At 39.2% G+C, this 20,441-nt stretch overlaps 1 protein-coding gene across 2 annotated transcripts in view; it reads left to right on the forward strand.

The window, feature by feature from the left end:
* SLC9A6 (solute carrier family 9 member A6) overlaps positions 1-20,441 on the forward strand; it is a 61,663-nt gene that overhangs the window by 8,777 nt on the left and 32,445 nt on the right. For both annotated transcript variants that reach the window (XM_035287797.3, XM_035287798.3), the window contains exons 2-9: positions 831-1,030; positions 3,590-3,667; positions 3,939-4,015; positions 4,305-4,417; positions 7,509-7,614; positions 16,013-16,154; positions 18,249-18,354; positions 18,644-18,732. In XM_035287797.3, the coding sequence (XP_035143688.1) occupies positions 831-1,030; positions 3,590-3,667; positions 3,939-4,015; positions 4,305-4,417; positions 7,509-7,614; positions 16,013-16,154; positions 18,249-18,354; positions 18,644-18,732 (911 nt within the window). The remainder of the gene's footprint in view (positions 1-830; positions 1,031-3,589; positions 3,668-3,938; positions 4,016-4,304; positions 4,418-7,508; positions 7,615-16,012; positions 16,155-18,248; positions 18,355-18,643; positions 18,733-20,441) is intronic.

The raw sequence follows: 20,441 nt of genomic DNA on the forward strand, positions 1-20,441 counted from the left end.
ATCAACCTACAAACATTATTGGCTTTTCAATTTGTTAACTATGTGTTATTTGGCCAGCCATGTGCTTTGAGAATAAACCTGGAAGTGCATTAAGTCTTGTAAATTGATGGATGGATGTGAAAAACACGTTTCTTTTCTTTTCTTTCTTTCTTTTTTTTCTTTTTGAGACAGAGTTTCCTTTGTTGCCCAGACTGGAATGAAGTGGCATGGTCTCGGCCCACTGCAACCTCTGCCTACCAGGTTCAAGCAATTCTCTCACCTCAGCCTCTTGAGTAGCTGGGATTACAGGCGCCTGCCACCACACTTGGCTGATTTTTTGTATTTTAGTAGAGACGGAGTTTCGCCATGTTGCTCAGGCTAGTCTCGAACTCCTGAGCTCTCAGGCAGTCTGCCTGTCTTGGCCTCCCAAAGTGGTAAGATTACAGATGTGAACCACTGCTCCCGGCCAGAAAACAGATTTCTGACATGATTGCACTGCTGAGTCGGGACACCTTGGAGCATATTCTGTCTACAGATGATTTGAAGATATTTTCTCCTTTTGTTACCTCCCTCATTACTTCTTTAAATATTGATCTAGAAATGCAGGGATCTGTGCTGTTGCCTAGGGAATATTTTTCTCTCCTGTTTCACTGGATTATATGAAGATTGGGCTGTTGGTTGTATGAATTTAGTAATACTTTAAAATATAACTGCATTTCATCTGAAAACCAGTTCTGAGCTACAGGGAACTACCTACCGTAAGAGATTTTCTCTTACCTGTAGTTATGCATGGGATACAAAAGAAATGATCTCTGTTGGCAAGAAGAGCTTACATTGTTCTTTTTTTCCAGGTCTTTTGGTGGGCCTTGTGCTTCGGTATGGCATTCACGTTCCAAGTGATGTGAATAATGTGACCCTGAGCTGTGAAGTGCAGTCAAGTCCAACTACCTTACTGGTAAATGTTAGTGGAAAATTTTATGAGTATACGCTGAAAGGAGAGATTAGTTCACATGAACTCAATAATGTTCAAGATAATGAAATGCTTAGAAAGGTAAGTTCTTAAAGGAAATCTTTGAATTATTTTTGTGTGTCTAACAGCAGAATGATTCAGGAGAAAATAAGTAATGAATTTTAAATGCTATTTAAAATAATGAGTCTTTTTAAATGAGGTAAAACCTCAATTAACAAACGTAATATGTAAGGAAAGGGGGATGCTGTGTGACTCATTTTCTGATTGAGGCTAAGTAGTATGACTCTTTTTGTTTTACTCTGGGTTGTTGACAGCTTGTGATAAACAGAGACTGGGATTGAGTTAAGCAGAATCTATAAGCGTTTCTTTCCATTTGCAGTTGGTCCATACAGTTTTATTTTTATTTATTTATTTTTCTGAGGCAGAGTCTGACTCTGTCGTCTAGGCTGGAGTGCAGGCGCAGTCTTTGCTTATTGCAGCCTCTGCCTTCTGGGTTCAAGCAGTTCTCCTGCCTTAGCCTCCCAAGTAGCTGAATTATAGGCTGCCACCACTACGCCCTGCTAATTTTTGTATTTTTTAGTAGAGACATTTTCCACCATGTTGGCCAGGCTGGTCTCTAGCTCCTGACCCCAAGGGAATCCCCCGTCTCGACCTCCCAAAGTGTTGGGATTATAGGTGTGAGCCACTGCGCCCGGCAGGTCCTGATAGTTTTATAGTACTTCAGCACACTGACTTTATTTGATAATTCCTAAAATATTCTATTAATGTTTCTTTGGATTCTTTCTTGCCTTGCTTGTATTCTCTACTGATCACAATGTAATCTTTCTTTGATTCACAATCTGGCACAACTTCAGGGGCCCTAAGTGTGAGTCTGAGTTACAGTCCCATGCTGTGCATAAAGCCTCATGTTCAAGCTTGAGTTGCAGCTGTACTGGCTCCCAGACATCCCTGGAGCTGCTTTCTCCTGTTTCCCTCATAGTTTCTGTCATGACGTTTCTCAGTACCACTTCGCTCACGTCTCTGTTTTCTCCACCCTTTGCTGTTTGCCTTCACTTCTGTCTGCTACATTGGCAGGACTTGACTTTTTTTTTTTTTTTTTGGACACAGGGTTTTACTCTGTCACCCAGGCTGGAGTGTAGTGGCACAATCTCAGCTCCCTGAAACCTCCACCTCCCAGGCTCAGGTGACCCTCTGACCTCAGCCTTCTGAGTAGCTAGGACTACAGGCATGTGCCACCACATGTGACTAATTTTTGTATTTTTAGTAGAGTTGGTGTTTCACCATGTTGTCCAGCCGGGTCTCAAACTCCTGGGCTCAAGCGAACCACCCACCCCTGCCTCCCGAAGTGCTAGGAGTACAGGCAGGACTTGACTTTTTAGCTACTTGATTGTGTTTCTGATCATCTTTAATGCTTTTAAAATTTCATATGAACTTGAGGTTTTTACCTTGCAGCAAGAGTTCTTTCCGCCTGTGGAACATTCCAATTCCTTAAAACTTCTAGTAAATGAAGTTTTAGCCTGGATATGTGTATAGTTGCTTTGTGTTCATGTCACATTCTACTGCAGCCTTATGAACAGAAGGGGGCATTTGCATTTTTATGGTGACTGGGTCTTAAAATGAGTGGGCTGTCAGAAGTAGAAATCTGAGTCGTACAGAAACAGTGCAGTGGCGTGATCTCAGCTCCTCCGCCTCCCAGATTCAAGCAATTCTCCTGTCTCGGCCTCCTGGGTAGTGCAGATTACAGGCATGTAACACCATGCCCGGCTAATTTTGTATTTTTAGTAGAGATAGGCTTTCGCCATGTCAATCAGGCTGGTCTTGAACTCCTGGCGTCAGTTGATCCACCTGCCTCAGCCTCCCAAAGTGCTGGGCATACAGGCATGAGCCACTGTACCCAGCTGGGTTTCTTTTATTTAAAGCAAAAATAATGTTCATGCTTTCTCTTACCTTTTTTTTTTTTTTTTTTTTGAGATGAAGTCTCACTCTGTTACCCAGGCTGGAGTGCAGTGGTGTGATCTTGGCTCACTGCAACCTCTGCCTCCGAAGTTCAAGTGATTCTCTTGCCTCAGCCTCCCGAGTAGCTTGGATTATAGGGATGTACCACCACACCTGGCTAATTTTTGTATTTTTAGTAGAGGTGGAGTTTCACCATGTTGGCCAGGCTGGTGTTGAACTCCTGACATCAGATGATCCGTCCATCTTGGCCTCCCAAAATGCTGGGATTACAGGCATGAGTCACTGTGCCCGGCCCTATTTTTAACTTCTTTGTCTCTTGGAGATGGAGTCATAATCTGTCACCCAGGCTGGAGAGCAGTGGCGAAATTTCGGCTCACTGAAGCCTCTGCCTCCCGGGTTTAAGCAATTCTCCTGCTTCAGCCTCCCAAAACATTTTTTTAATAGCATAGTATTTTAATACACTTTCTACAGATAGGGCTTAACTGATCGTTCCAGTGCTATCTCCTGGTCGTTTGGTTGAGAAGTAGAACAGAAGCTATCCTATATGAAAGATTTTTAAGTTAACACAGTAATGTTCTTGCCTTGAGTAATTTAACATTTAATTTTTTTTTCTTTTTGATCATTTGATAATGGAATATGAAGTCTTCTAGGGAATCGATCTAAAATAACTCTTTATTTTAACAGGTTACTTTTGATCCAGAAGTATTTTTCAACATATTACTTCCTCCTATCATATTTTATGCAGGATATAGCCTGAAAAGGGTAAGTCCTTTTGTCTTTCATATACTTTGAACAACCTTAAACTCCGTGGGCTTTGTAATATTTGACACTTCAGAAATGGGCTGTTCTGTCCAGATTCCCCTCCTTTCTCCTCTCCTTATTCTTTTTAGATGCTGAAATTTATACCTGTACAAGAATGCTTTCTCTTATTTATCCTTGCAAATAATGGATTTAATATTAGCATAACATAGAAAACCTTTTCTTTTTCAAATAACTAAGTATCCTAACACAGTGTACCTTTTTTTTTTGTCAGAGACATTTCTTTCGAAATCTTGGGTCGATCCTAGCATACGCTTTTCTTGGAACAGCAATTTCTTGTTTCGTTATTGGGTAAGTATTTGAAGCTTAAAATACTTTGTAGCCTTCAAATGATAATTTTAAAATAATGTATTGTTGATTTATGCAGTGTTATATTCTTAACGGGGTCTAAAGACTTTTGCAATATTCACATAGGTAATAAGTTGTTTGAATTTTCCTTAAGGCCAAGGTATTACCATATTTCAATGACATGAATTAAATTTGGGATTAGTCACAAGGTGCTACAGTAAACCGATCTTCTTATTCTTACTTTATCCTAATTTTTTTAACAGTTGACTTTTCTCTAAAAAAAATTGAACAGGTCAATAATGTATGGCTGTGTAACACTGATGAAGGTAACTGGACAGCTGGCAGGAGATTTTTACTTTACAGATTGCCTTCTGTTTGGTGCCATTGTATCAGCAACTGATCCAGGTATGTTTTATATGAATGGAGTTGACGTATTTGAGGTACATTGTTTGGTCAAATACATGGGGGTTTTTCTTTGTTTGAGGTGTAGAATTCATGATTAGTTACTTCCTTAGTCTTAGTGCTATACTTTTTAACTGGGGAGGAAAAATAAAATTCATGATTCCTTTTGGCTTCAGCACAAATTTGTTTTCCTTTTACTTGTTTAAATTACATTTGCCTATTACTGATCCAGAAGGACTATAAGATATTTTCTTCAGAAATTCATGTTGGTCTTTATCCCTAGTGATTGGGTATAGAAGACGATGAACTAGATTATAGATGAGTTTAAATGGGTAATAATTACGTATTTCCTTTCAAGCTTTTAGAAAACCAGTTCCCTAAAAATCTTTCTGTTCACCTATATGCATTTAACAGGAAGAAAAAATGTTTTAAAACGATTGTTAGAAGGCAGTTGTGCTAATACAGGTATGGTTTGGAGTCATTGGAGAACTTTAATATACATTAAAGAACTGTTTTTATAAAATTGGCTTGATGATTATACAGTTGGCTGTTTAATGTTAACACAGCTTGTTCCCCTGTGCTTTTAGTGTCAGATATTCTGAAAGCTGTATTCCAGAATGAATTTAATTGCACTGAGTTAGGTTTTAGTTTTCCTGATACAGTACGGCATTGGTAAACTTAACAGCTACATTCAAATTAGGAATTTGGAGAAGATATAGAATGGAAAGTTTGGGGTAGGAACACAGACTGATGTTTTGAGGGAGATGGACGTTTCTTTTAGCATGCCTTAAGACTTCTGTTGAAGCTTGTTTTGTTTTACCAATTTTTTTTTTTTTTTTTTTGAGACGGAGTCTCGCTCTGTCTCCAGGCTAGAGTGCAGTGCCACAATCTCAGCTCACTGCAACCCCTACCTCCCGGATTCAAGCGATTCTCCTGCCTCAGCCTTCCGAGAAGCTGGGACTACAGGGGTGCGCCACCATGCCCAGCTAATTTTTTGTATTTTTAGTAGAGATGAGGTTTCACCATGTTGGCCAGGATGTTGTTTTACCTTTTAACCTTGTAAGTTAATCATCTTTAATTGTCATCCAGCACAATTAAAGGTAGGATCCTAAGGTTATTTCTGAATTCCTTTGTTAACTCTGATAACACAGGACCTTATGGGAAGGAGAAAAATTTGTTCAGTACCCTGCAAGAGATTATTTTGACTGGGCACAGTGGCTTATGCCTGTGAATACCAGTGCTTTGAAAGGCCTAGGCAGTAGGATTACTTGAGACTAGGAGTTTGAGACCAGCCTAGGCAATACAGCAACACCTTGTCTCTACAAAAAAAATGAAAAAAATTAGCTGAGCATAGGGATGTGTGCCTGTAGTCCTAGCTACTTGGGAGGCTGAGGTGGGAGGACCACTTGAGCCTAGGAGTTTGAGGTGGCAGTGAGCTGCAGAGGCTGCAGTCTCACTCGGCTTGGGTGATGAGTGAGACCCTGTCTCAAAAAAAAAAAAAAAAAAAAGATTTTAGAAGATTAGTTAGCTGGCCATTTTACAGAGACATTTGTGTAGTTTAGCATTTTTAAAACTGGAAATTAAATTGCTTCCCTGAAGACTACCAAGGCTGTCTTCTTACTGTTTGTAGCTACTCCTATTATCAACATGAAGATAGGATGGTTTTTGCAAGGAGTCAGTGGACTCTGGTTTCTGTGACCTTTCATTATAAGCAAGCTTCTCAACTTTTCAAATCCTATGAGAAATCTGAGTCCATTGGCTTGGCTACATTATTTCAACCTCCTGGTTTTGTTTGGTAGGACTATTGCCTTAATAGCCAAGAAAAACTCTTTGTCTTACATAAAGTTTGACTGTTATTTTTTTTCTGAATTATGTAGGCACTTGCCCCATTTCTGTTATTTTACCATTGTTAACTTGCTCTTACAAGGGTGAGCTATGGGTTCTCTGTTCGAAATTCTGCGCTATTGCTCCACGCTCCTTCTCCCACTCTCTTGGTGAGCTTTGGTATCAGTATATTCCAGCTGCAATGCTTTGTAGTAGAAACTATAGCTTTTAAAATATGCTGGACATGGTGGCTCATGTCTTTAATCTCAGTGACTCAGGAGGCTGAGGCAGGAGGATCACTTGAACCTCGGGGTTAGAGGCTGCAGTGAGCTGTGATTGTGCCACTCCATCCTGAGTGACAGAGCAAAACCCCATCTCTAAAAAAAATTTAAAAAAAAATTTAAACAAATAAGATGCAAGTTTCTTGTTTCTGTGATTGGCATTTGAAAACTATCTCTCACCTCTGGTTATATTAATCTTCCATGTCTGCTTGGGTTTATTTAGTGAGTTATATGACTTAGTAATTAAAGTTATAATGTTACTTCAATCTCATCTGATTTTCTAAGCTTTCTCATATAATTGCTTCCCTAAAAGGATGATTTTTTTTTTTTTTTCTTTTTCTTTAAGACAGAATCTTGTTCTGTTGCCAGGCTGGAGTGCAGTGGCATGATCTCGGCCCACTGAAACCTCCGCCTCCTGGGTTCAAGCGATCCTCCTGCCTTAGCCCAGGAGGCGGAGGTTGCAGTGGGCCGAGATCATGCCAATCATACAAACAAGAAATTTGCATTTCCTACTGTCTTTGCTAAACCTGTGTGCATGCAATTTGTAAGTCAAGTACAAGTGAGTTGTAAGGCCCCGAGAAACAAATGAAGTTTGCAGCATTAGATTATTTTCATAATATTCTTCTCCATTAAAGATTTATGACTACCTGGTCTATAAGAAATTCTGAATATATTCTTTATGGGAAAAAATGTACAAGACGTGATTATTAACATTTGCATGAAGAATATAGGCCAACTCAGTTTTTCAAGGTTACTTTCAGCCGTTTTTAAGAGAGAGAAAGGAGCAGTTTGTACAGGTACACAATTAGAAAAGAAAAATGTTTATATAAAATTATAGGATCTTTAATATGGTAAAAGAATGTTTATTAGTATTGAATTCTAGGAGGAAGAAATGAATTTCTAAATAACTCTTATATAAGTCATCTACTGAGGAGAATATGTTATATTTGTAATGTCTAAGTATTCCTCTGGCTCTTTTTCCTTGCTAGTGACTGTTCTTGCTATATTCCACGAGCTTCAAGTTGATGTTGAACTCTATGCACTTCTTTTTGGTGAAAGTGTCCTCAATGATGCTGTTGCCATAGTGCTGTCCTCGTAAGTATTTGTTTTCTTACTATATTCTGAATATTAAGCGTGAGGGTACTTGGAACTGACAGTCACTTATTGAATAAAGTACATTATGAATGGAAACATTTGGAAGAATGAGGCATTTTTTTACCCTCTTGAAGAAATTCGTATTTTATAACTAAATTGGAAAACTCAGGGAAGAAAAAATATATACGGCCACCACTGAAAGACAATTACTATAAACATTCTAGAACATTTCCTTTTCCTTTTTCTGTGTATGATATTTTTACATAGTTATGATTGTAGTGTCTACATAATTTTGTATTTGGTTTTAACATTATAACATGAGCATTTTGTTTTTTAAATTAGATTTAGTATTTTCTTTTTCTTTCTTTCTTTTTTTTTTTTTTTTGGAGACTGAAGTGTCACTCTATCACGAAGGCTAGAGTGAAGCGGTGCAATCTCAGCTCACTGCAACCTCTGCCTCCCAGGTTCAAGCTATTCCCCTGCCTCAGCTTCCTGAGTAGCTGGGACTACAGGCACCTGCCACCACGTGCTCAACTAATTTTTGTATTTTGGTAGATGGGGTTTCACCATGTTGCCCAGGCTGGTCTTCTCCTGACCTCAGATGATCCACCTGCCTTGCCCTCCCAAAGTGATGGGACTATAGGCATGAGCCACCATGCCCAGCCTTAATTTTTTCTGAATACACAATATATTCACATGGCTCATAAATCAAAACCATGTAAAAAGTTATACACAGAAAAGTCAAACTCTTGCACACCTGTCCCCAGTTCCTTGTAGATAACATTCTTATTAGTTTCTTGTATATTTTGTATTTCTTCATTCAAATGCAAGTACAATTGTGAATAAATAGTCTTATTTGCCTCTCATTTCTTATTTTTAAAGTCACATACTGTATATGTTCTCTCACATAAATATCTTCTGGAGAACTTTACATATCAAAAGAGGGGGTGTTCTCATTCTTTTTTTTTTTTTTTTTTTTTGAGACGGAGTTTCACTCTTGTTACCCAGGCTGGAGTGCAATGGCACGATCTCGGCTCACTGCAACCTCCACCTCCTGGGTTCAGGCAATTCTCCTGCCTCAGCCTCCTGAGTAGCTGGGATTACAGGCACGTGCCACCATGCCCAGATAGTTTTTTGTATTTCTGGTAGAGATGGGGTTTCACCATGTTGACCAGGATGGTCTCGATCTGTTGACCTCGTGATCCACCCACCTCGGCCTCCCGAGTGTTCTCATTCTTTGTTTGCAGCTATATAGTATTCCATGAGTGAACTGCATTATTGTTTATTTGCTCAGTCTCCTATTGCCAGACACTTGAAGGGTTTTTAACCCTTTGCTGTCCCAAATGGTGCCGCAGTGATTACCTTGAACTTACCTTGTTTTATACATGCATAGGTATATTGGTATGCTGAATGCCCCAAAGTGAGATTGGCGGGTAGGTTAAGGGGTAAATCCATTTGTAATTTTGTTTGGCATTGTTAAATTGCTCATCAAAGGGACTGTATCACTTTGCAATTTAACTGTGAAATTACAGCTCTGTTTCCTCACAGTTTCACCAGCAGAATATTTGTTAAACTTTAATATTTTTGCTAACTTGATCACTGAGACATATCTCATTGTAGTTTAATTTGTGTTTCTCTTATTTAACATAATGATTTCAAAACATTTTTAATCTTTAGAAGTGTTAAATAATACATATTATAGTTATTTAATTACATATTGTATTACTTATAACAATTTAAGTGCAAGGAACTATTGAATGAGCAATATTTTTAATCTAATTATAGAAGGTACTATACATGTTACTATAAGGTATGTGCAGGTTGAAGAATGGGACTGAACCTCTGAGGAATTCAATCCTGCCTACCTACTCTTTTTTTTTTTGAGACAGAGTCTCACTCTGTTGCCCAGGCTGGAATGCAGTGACATGATATTGGCTCACCACAACCTCCACCTCCTGCTTTCAAGTGATTCTCCTTCCTCAGCCTCCCGAATAGCAGGGACTACAGGCATGCACCACCATGCCTGGCTAATTTTTGTATATTTAGTAGAGACGGGTTTCACCATGTTGGCCAGGCTGGTTTCGAACTCCTGACCTCAGGTGATCTGCCTGCCTTGGCCTCCCAAAGTGTTGGGATTACAGGCGTGAGCCACCACACCTGGCCCCTGCCTATCTACTCTTATTAAGCAAATATCTAACTCTCTGGGCAGTTGGCTTTAGTTCATACCAGAACCTTGTGTGAGAGAGAAGTAAGAGCCCTTCACATTTTCTCTTTATTTTTATTTTCTTAATTTCCACATTTTTAGTTATGAAAGAGTAAAATATCACTGGCTCTGGTTTGTATAGCCTTATTTCCCCCTTTGTCTTCTGCAAAGTTGGAAATTATTTCTAGGATGTAACATTAATTCCTTAAATGCTATGTATTAAGATACACAAAAAAAACATATCCTTTTTTGTGAATGCAATGTATGTAAATGTTACCCCCCCACACCAAATTTATTGCCAGATTTTTTTTTGTAGCTGTCTGCCACTAATATAAATTTAATTTGAGAAATAAAACCTAAAGGCTGTAACTAATATTGATAGTGAACTTTAGCACCTCCAATGATGATAGGTACAGAATAAGAGTTTTATATTATTTGAGGTAAGGGAGAAATGGATAGTGTGGTTATAAAAAATGAATCAACAAAGATTGTTGAAGTTTCCAGTACACAGGTACATGAGAGATTACCAGCACTATTGAGTAAAGAGAACAGGTGCAGGCAGTCACTTTTAGCATCAATTCCCTATCCTAGATAACTATTCTACTGTTCAGTCATCTTACTAGTAACTGTTGTCTTATCATTGCCCTAATGGATTAAGAGTTAAAAAATCTCTGTCTTATCTTAAACCAGTGTGTCCTGTGTCTTCGTTTTTCCCATTAATAAAATAGCCTGTTTCCTGCATCTTTAGAAACAGTTGATTAGGGTTAAAGGAAAAGATAAAAACCCTCACTGAAAGATTTTGAACTTGGGATTAAAAATAACCTATTTCCTGCAACGTCTGAATAGCTGATTCGTGTGAAAGGGAGCAAAACCTCATTGAAAGATTTTAATCTTGGGGGTGTACATACCAGCATCGGTGAAGAATAAATGTTAAAAAGAGAGAGCTGGCTGGGTGCATTGGCTCTCACCTGTAATCCCAGCACTTTAGAAGGTTGGGGCGGGTGGATCACCTGAGGTTAGGAGTTTGAGACCAGGCTGGCCCATATGGCAAAACCCCGTCTCTACTAAAAAATACAAAAATTAGTTGGGCTAGTACATGCCTTTAATCCTAGCTACTCAGGAGGCTGAGGCAGGAGAATATTTTGAGCCCAGGAGGCAGAGGTTGCAGTGAGCTGAAATCGTGGCACTGCACTCCAGCCTGGGCGACAGAGCAGACTCTCTCTCAAAAAAAAAAAAAAAAAAAAAAAGCCCTTTCCATAGCACTTCTCACAAAGGACCATGCTTGTCCTTCTTTTACAGCCTTTCTCAAACAGGGTTTTCTGTGAGAGAATGAAGCCTTATAGGAAATGATTTGAGTGAGTCTTTTTTCATTTCACATAAGGATGTTAGAGAGCTAGTGCCATTTTAGAATGGTGTAGATAATAGGTTAACGCATTACAACCTCATTGGGACTCTGGTGGAGAAGGACTGAATCTAGAGGGAAATTGTTAGCTCTGTGTCTTAATAGAGTTGGAAAAATGAGTTACTGCCTGAAAGCTGAAGGGAAAGCAGTTGTGTTGCTCGCCGTGGGAGTTTACTAGTTGGAATGCTTGGTGGTATGTTGCTCATTGTTCTTCATTACCTTTTGTGTGTTTTAAAGAGAGTTAGATATGGGTAGTCTACTTTGTGTTGAATTTTCTTAGTTTGAGGATTATCTACTGTGTGTATTTTGTATGAACAGCTTTGGATCAAAGGAGAGAAAACCCTTTCTGAAGGAGTTCTGTTTGGTAATTAACAGGTTAAGGCAACTCATCCTGAAATTTATGTTGGAGGTTGTTTTTGTTTCTGTTTTTTGTGTTTTTGGATTTCCAACTTTTAAGTTCAGGGGTGCATGTGCAGGATGTGCAGGTTTGTTATATGTGACATGGTGGTTTACTGCACAGATCAACCCATCACATAGGTATTAAACACAGCATCCATTAGCTATTCCTGAAGCACTGTTTTGTTTTATTTTGTTTTTTCAGACGGAGTCTCACTCTGTCGCCTAGGCTGGAGTGCAGTGGCACAATCTCGGCTCACTGCAACCTCCACCTCCTGGATTCAAGCAGTTCTCCATCTCAGCCTCCCGAGTAGCTGGGATTATAGGCACCTGCCACCATGCCTGGCTAATTTTTATATTTTTATTGGAGATGGGGTTTCACCCTCTTGGCCAGGCTGGTCTTGAACTTCTGACCTCGTGATCCACCCGCCTTACCCTCCCAAAGTGCTGGGATTACAGACATGAGCCACCATGCCCGGCCTTTTTTTTTTTTTTTTTTAATTAACCTATTGGAGTAGCACTTATTTTTTTTTAAAAATAATACTTGCAATCCAGTGAGGGTAAAGTGAAATTGATTCCCTCATACATGGCTGCATGAGGTGGATCTATATGTATATCGATATAATATGATAGATACAGTATATGTAGTTAGAGATAAAGTGTAAGTTGCATAGTGTTCCACTGAATGGATTACCATGATATCCTGAAGACCTAAATTCACACTGTTTTAAAATATGTGGTTTACCGTCATTTACATTTTTATAAAAGTGGATATACAGAGGATGACAAACATGAAAAACTGTTTAACTTCACTAATTACCAGAGATACATACCAGGATCAGTGGCCATTTCTACCTATCAATTAACAAGACAGAACTTTTTTTTTTTTTTTTGTGAGATGCAGTTTCACTCTTCTCACCCAGGCTGGAGTACAGTGGCACAATCTTGGCTCATTGCAACCTCTGCCTCCCATGTTCAAGCAATTCTCCTGCCTCAGCTTCCCTAGTAGCTGCAATTACAGATTACAGGTGCATGCCACCCGGCCTCTCAAAGTGCTGGGATTACAGGTGTGAGACACCTGCCCAGCCATAATTGTTAATGATAATAGTTAAGACTGGTAATTATGTAATATAGTCATTCTTAGCCAGGGGCAATTTGTCACCACCCCCACCCCTACCACCCACCCCCGTGGGCGCACGCACACACACACACACACACGCGGGATATTTGACAGTGTCTGGTGGCATTTTGGTTGTCATCAATGGGAGCAGGTTCCTATTGACATAGCCTAGTGGATAGAAGGGTAGAAGCTTTCAATGTACAGGACAGCATTCCCCTTACCCCACCCCTGTCGTAGCCAACAAATAAATATCTGACCACAAATGTCAATAATACTGGGCTTGAGAAACCCTGGTGTAGTAAAACTAGAGCATGCATACATTGTTGTTAATGTTGAAATTGGTATCACCTTTTATCATTCTTTGTGATAATATTAACATGTCTCTGGCAAAAATTCAAAGTATTTGACTCAGAAAGTAGAAAATTCCTGAAATTTCAGCTCAGAAATAACCACTATTAGGATTTTCATCCAGACTTTTTCCATTAAGTTAGTAATATACATATAAGTATTCATAATATTTAAACAAAAAAAGGCATAGTATACATACTTTTCTGTAACTAACTTTTTCACTTGGATATTATACTGTACTAATACCTGTATTATCACATTGGATGGATGCATTTCAAATTTGCCTCTCCAATCCGCTATTGTTTGATTAATATTTGGCTTTTTCTAATATTGTGTTATTGTGACTAACATGGCAATGAGCATATTTACGTGTAAATCTTTGTGAATCCTTGACAGTATTTCTGTAGGATATATTTTAGGAGTAGAACTGCTAGGCCAATGGGTATGATCATTTTAAAAAATTGGGAGATATTATCATATTTCCCTCTAAAATGTAACGGAGAGACCTTTTGGAAGGCAGTTGTGCAACGTGTAAAATGAGCCATAGGTATGGTAATAGGTCTATTTTTAGAAATATAGGGCAAGGAGTAGTCTAAAATATGAATAAAGCCTGAAGATGTTCTTTCAGTTATTTGTAGTAGCAAAAATAGTAGAAGCAATTTTTAAATATCTAACAATGAGGAAATGGTTGACTAAATTGTACTATATCCATTTGAACCATTGTGAAGTCTTACGAAGACTATGAAAAAAATTTTTTTTTGAGACGCAGTTTTGCTCTTGTTGTCCAGGAGGGAGTGCAATGGTGCAATTTCAGCTCACTGCAACCTCCACCTCCCGGGTTCAAGTGGTTCTCCTGCCTCAGCCTCCCAAGTAGCTGTGCTTGCAGGCATGTACCACTACACCCCACTAATTTTGTATTTTTAGTAGAGGCAGCGTTTCACCATGTTGGTCAGGTTGGTCTTGAACTCCTGACCTCAAGTGATCCATCTACCTCGGCCTCCCAAGGTCCTAGGATTACAGTTGTGAGCCACTGCACCCAGCCAAGGCTATGAATATTTTTATGTCATTGTCAGTTTAAAAAGCAGAATTCAAAACCACATGTTCACTGTGATTACAGATAATTAAGAATTAGCATGCATGTAACACAGAGAGAGGAAAGGAATACAGAAGGAAAATAAAATGAGGGTAGTGGAATGATGGAATGATTTTTCCGCCTAAACTGTACATTATATTACTTTCACGGTTTAAAAAAGAAAGTATTCATAAAAAACGTTACTGCCTCAAGATAAAATATTGATTGATATGGAAAAAATGAGTTAAGATTTCAATCTAGAGGCCAGTGTCTGCCTAAAAAAGAAAAAAACAAGCCTGTCATCTGTTCTCAGCCCATCATGTTTCCCATGTGTTCTTATACATTTTAATGACTAAAGAATGAAATAATAATTAGTGTGACTCTTGAATTTACATGAACAAATCCAGGGAAAGCAACCTCAGGAGGCATGGCATAGATATTTTGTTCCAGACAGCATTTTGAAAAATACCACCAAAGAAAAGGAAGGTTGTATAGCATTTTTTTTCTTTTCTACAGCCAGTTACTGTATTTTCATAATGGAAGCAGATCTCATTTATGGTGGTGGGACCCTTTATGTGTAGGTAAGGTAGCTTGATGTTCAAGGCTATTTCATATTCATCAAAATGATATTAAAGCTACTGTTCCAAAATGATCTGGTTACTTTGCACATTTAAACATAAATGTTTAACATTTTCAATTTAGAGTGTGTCTCCGAAATTTCTGGATATCATTATTAGAAATAATTGTTAGTGCTATATTTCAATAAAATAAGTACAAATTAGGAGATTTTAGTTTGATTTTAGATTTTTTTTTAACCTGGGAGATCTGGAAAGAACTTGTACATGGTATAGTAAACACATTTTTCAACCTTGAATCAGAAAAAAACATTGCAGCAACCACAGGGAGAATTCATTATATTTTTAGGAACGTGTTTTTCCTTCTTTTCTTTAATGTGATTTGTATGATGTTGTTGAGTCTGGACTTTTTATAATGTTGGTCTCTCAATTAACTGAGATGAAAACTGATTTAGTAACGGTAAGCACTGTTGCCAGAGACCTGCTGACAACAGCAATTTTCTCAGGCATTTCTATTTTCTGGGGTAACTGTTATAAAAGAAGCTTTTTCAGACCAGGTTTGGACTGTGAGTTCAAGATGGAGAGCATCTCTTGTAATTGCCTGTCTTGGCCTGGTAGAGAGTGACTTTCTTTCAGAAGCTTGAGGTGGAGGATCCAGCTGGTTATGCTGAAAGTACTGTTGAGTAGATTCTAATTCCTTGGGAGGCCTTTTGAGTGCTTTTTTCATAATAGTCCATTTCACTGAATGAATAGATATTAGGCATTTGGCCCATTCTGGTATTCTAGAAGTTGGAAGCGTCCTTCAGTTACCTTTTTTCTCATAGGAAAAACAAAATGTGACTGGGTCGAGTATTGAATAATGTTCTTTATGTTCTTGTGCCTCTACTGGAAACAAGTGGGATTTTTCATTAGTTGGTTCACATTAGTATGTTAAGGCTTTCGGACACCCAGTACTAGTAATTCTGAAACAGAATCACAAAAGAATTAATACTCCACAGTATCTTGAGGGTGGAGGAAAAAGCTTGGTGCAACTTTCATATACAGGATTTTACAATGTTCTCACCCCCTGAAATTAACATTTAAGGAAAAGCCAAGTTTTCTAGTTTTCTTGCTAGCCAGATACATTGCAGGATTTTGGGGTAACTTTGTCCTTATTTTGGCAATTCTAATGAAAAGACTTTTTTTTTCTTCTCCCTCTAATTTCATCTTTCAAGCTCTACACTACATAATTTTTTTTAAGTAAAAGTTGCTTTCAGAAGTAAAAGCAATCTCTCTTCTGTAGCTCAATAGTGGCATACCAGCCAGCTGGAGACAACAGTCACACCTTTGATGTCACAGCAATGTTCAAGTCTATTGGGATCTTCCTTGGAATCTTCAGTGGATCTTTTGCAATGGGTGCTGCGACTGGAGTGGTGACAGCTTTAATATCCTTTTGTTATATTCATCTTTTCTTGTTAACCTAATGTAGCAGTTGAATGCTGTATTCTGCGGTTTTTCCTAGTTCTATGATTAGAATAATATTAGAATTACTAATCTTATAACTTTAAGTGCCTGGTTTGAAAACATTAAGCAGTAGTCTTTGCCAATAAATAAATAAAAGAACTGTATTGTTCTGCATGGGGTTTGGTGCCCTAAAACTTTCAATGCAAGAATATAATTAGAGATGGTATCTCTTTGAGGGTGAATTTTATAGTTGTAGATTAAATAGCTGTAAAGGTAGACATATTCCAAAGAGCCTCTGGGTGTTCTGTGCTGCTGGTCAGCCTAGCAGTCTTTTGCTCTTTGTTTAATGGGACAAATAGGAAATGTACAGCAGCGATGCCAAATGAACAAAATGTGGTTTCCTGGTTAGGATATGTAAGGGTTCATCTCAGCTCTCCCGATTTTAAACTTTGTACTCTACAGCCCTGAACAGGAAGCCCAAAGGACCTGAGTTGTAGGCTTGGTACTACCACTAGTTACCTATTGAAATACTGGGCAAGTTATTCTTGTGTTCATGCAAAGGCCATTTTATCCTGGACTTCACCAGTATTCAATACATCCATGTAGTAAATCTGCGCTTGTGCTTCCGAATCTATAAAAACAAATTTTATTTTATTTTTATTTATTTATTTTGAGATGGAGTCTCGTTCTTTCACCCAGGCTGGAGTGCAATAGTATGATCCTGGCTCACTGCAACCTCCTCCTCCTGGGTTCAAGCGATTCTCCCGCCTCAGCCTTCCACGTAGCTGGGATTACAGGTGATCACCACCATGCCCAGCAAGATTTTTGTATTTTTAGTAGAGACGGGGTTTCACCACGTTGGCCAGGCTTGTCTCGAACTCCTGACCTCAGGTGATCCACCCAGCTCGGCCTCCCAAAGTGCTGGGATTACAGGCATGAGCCATCATGCCTGGCGTGAAAACAAAATTTAAACCCCCAACCCAAAACAAGAAGTCAGAAGGCATGTCTTGATCACCTGCTACATGTGCTGCACTCTGTATATCAAGGCTAAAGAAGACAAACATGACCCCTACCTCCCTGGAGCCTTTGGGATAGTGGCAGACACAAACATGATAGAAGCTTTGACACTTCACCTCTTTGGCTCTCAGTGAAAGAAAGTGGAGGGTGGGGATGGTAGGAAAGAGGAGTGGGACCAGATGATGCCTAAAGAGTTTCCAACTTTAAAACTTCTGTGATACTTGTACAAAGTGGAGACATTCTTCTTTGGTAAGTACCTTTTAATTTGTTATACTTCAACCTTGTGCTGGTAGAGGCTTCTTTTATGGTTTTTTATAGGTGAACTGAGGTATAAAGCAGCAGTAAAAAGAGTTTTGAAGGTGATGCCAAGACAGATAGTATCTCTTCCCCGTTACTGGTTCCTTGAGGGTCGAGAGTATATCTTGTTAATCATTTCGTTGTAGTGCCTAGTTGTGGAAATGACTCTAGATTCTAGCCTGAGATTGGTCGCAATTTGGCACAGGCCGTTTCAGTGTCAGCTAACACTTCGAGACAAGCCTGGCCAACATGGTGAAACAGATGCTTGTTAAACTAGTATAAGTGAGTGAAGTGCCTCAGTTTCTTCACCGTGGAATGAATGCTCCATACCACAGAGGTGGTGAAGGATCAAAGTAGTGTGAAATCTCTTGGAATTTATGTGTTTTTATAAATGTAAATTGCTGTGGAAGCTGTCTAGCTTTGGGTCTGAGATTAATAGAGGTGGCATGTAGTAGATCTGATCTGTTACTCCTGACTCTACCTGTCCTTCACTGCATGATTTCTGGCAAGGTATGTGATACCCATGAAACAAGTGGAGTGGCTAAGCCGTAAGGCTTCCTCACTGAAGGGAAGGCAGCTGAATCCTCAGTAAGATGTTCATTTTAGAAGTTTCCCCACTCAGGTGGTTCTTCCTTATTCTGGGACTTTTGTGTTAGAGAAACTAGAGAACCCTTCTTTCATGGTTGCCTTGCTTAAACTGTTAGTTTTCCTAGTCACACTTTTGTGTTACATGATCTCATTACCAACCTTAACAGTCTTACGTGACAAAGTTCACCAAATTACGGGAGTTCCAGTTGTTGGAGACAGGCTTGTTCTTCTTGATGTCCTGGAGTACCTTCCTCTTGGCCGAAGCATGGGGCTTCACAGGTGGGTGACTTGCTCCTTTTGATTGTCAACCCTTACAAGGAGTGACTTTGCCAGTCAATTTTGCTCCAAGTGAATCAGCTCCATTAGTATTTGAACATACTTGTTGTGGTTGGGATTTAGGCTGTCACTTCAGAACATAAAATTTTCAGTGGAAGTGGTTCCTCTTAACAAAGCAAGCCACGAATGAGAATTTCAAGACAAAGCATATAATCTACTGTGAAGAGGGAACCTCAGTAAAAAAGGTGGGAACCATCCTTTTATGTGAACTTGGAATTTGTTGTCTTTATAGGTGTGGTTGCAGTATTGTTTTGTGGCATCACACAAGCACATTATACGTATAATAATTTGTCCACAGAGTCTCAGCACAGAACTAAACAGGTAAGAGGAACTTAATAATTGTTTGTGAATAGGCTTTTCCTTCTTCCAGCAAAATAGAAGTCTTTTTTACTAAAAAAAAAAAAGTCTTTGATCTGTTCTAGGTGATATCTACTAATTTCAGCTCCTCTTCGTTTGCCTGTAAAAGTAGGTGGGATTGGTCAACTGAAGAGTGACAGCATTTAAGGTGGAAATATATCAGCAGAATAGCCAGGACTGTTATTATTGTGGCTTCAATAACCAGTGAAGTAGCTTCCTTTTCTCTCAGTGCTTTCCCAATTTAATGGCTTTTAAGGGGAATGTTTTGGAAGCTCACTCTGGTTTTACTCGAACTGCTGTTGTGTGACGTAGTTAAGATTAACTTCTGATCTGACTAGACCTGCTAAAAGAAGATCAACTTCCTTCAGTCTTTGCTCAGGTACTACAAAGCTACTATGTTTCCAGGAATGTCAGGGGACTAGTCAGCGGTCTGGCTTTATTTGGTATCGAATGATCAGTTGTGCAGGGTATCCGAAGGGAATTATAAAGGAAATAGGAATAGGATTTTCCAGTCTTAGGAGGTATATGAGACAAATCATGAGCAAAACGTAATGTCTGGAATAGAAACAGGTACATACTTGACTATGGCTATAGTGAGAAACAGAAGGCTTAAATTTTGCCAAATGACAAGAATGTTGTTGGATTCTCCTGAAAAGGAGTGGTGCTGAAAGCAGGAGCAACAGTACTGTTACTTTCTGCGGGAGCCATAAAAAGCACAGCCATAAAGTTTATGACCTGTGCTTTTCCCCAGCCCCTCAAAAGAGATTAGGCTTTTTTCCCCCAAGCATACACATTTGGGTTACAAATCCTTGTTAGAAATTAATTCAGTGCAATAAGTTAGAGAAGAAAATCAGCTGGTGGTGGAGGGAGTAGGTGTGGGGCTGGGTCAGAATATTCCAGGTTATGGGTAGGGAATAAAAAACAAGAACAGGCCGGGTGTGGTGACTCACGCCTGTAATCCCAGCATTTTGGGAGGCCGAGGTGGGCAGATCACCTGAGGTTAGGAGTTTGACCAGCCTGGCCAACACGGTGATACCCCGTCTCTACTAAAAATACAAAATTTAGCCAGGTATGGTGGCACAGGCCTGTAGTCCCAGCTACTCAGGAGACTGAGGCAGGAGAATCTCTTGAACATGGGAGTCTGAGGTTGCAGTGAGCCGAAATTGTGCCACTATACTCCAACCTGGACAACAGAGCAAGACTCTGTCTCAAAAACCAAAACAAAACAAGCAAAAAAAAACAAGAACGGTGTAAGAGCTTCCAGTATTGTTGATGATATGAAGCTTATGTACATTTACAAAATATGATGAATAGGAATCCTAGATTGTGTACTTCAGATTATATGTCACAGAAGACATCAGAGAAGTGGGGGAAATGGTTTGAGACTTGAGGATCTGGAAAGCTATCCTAGAAGAAACAGTACCCTTAGAAGGATGGGGAGGATTTGGGAAGGCCTAGGGGAAGCAGTACAGATAAAGGCAAGAATCAAAAGAAGGCAGTAAAGTGTAGAGCAAAAGGTTGGCTGACGCCAGCCCTCAGGCCACATCCGGCCCTTGCCAGTCAGTGAGCTAAGAGTAGTTTTCTTTCCATCCATTTTTAATTGGTTGGCAAAAGATCAAAAGAAGAATATTTTGTGACCCATGACAGTTATGTGAAATTCACATTTCCATGTC

The sequence above is a fragment of the Callithrix jacchus genome, chromosome X (genome assembly GCF_049354715.1).
Source record: "Callithrix jacchus isolate 240 chromosome X, calJac240_pri, whole genome shotgun sequence".
In the NCBI taxonomy this organism is placed as follows: Eukaryota; Metazoa; Chordata; class Mammalia; order Primates; family Cebidae; genus Callithrix; species Callithrix jacchus.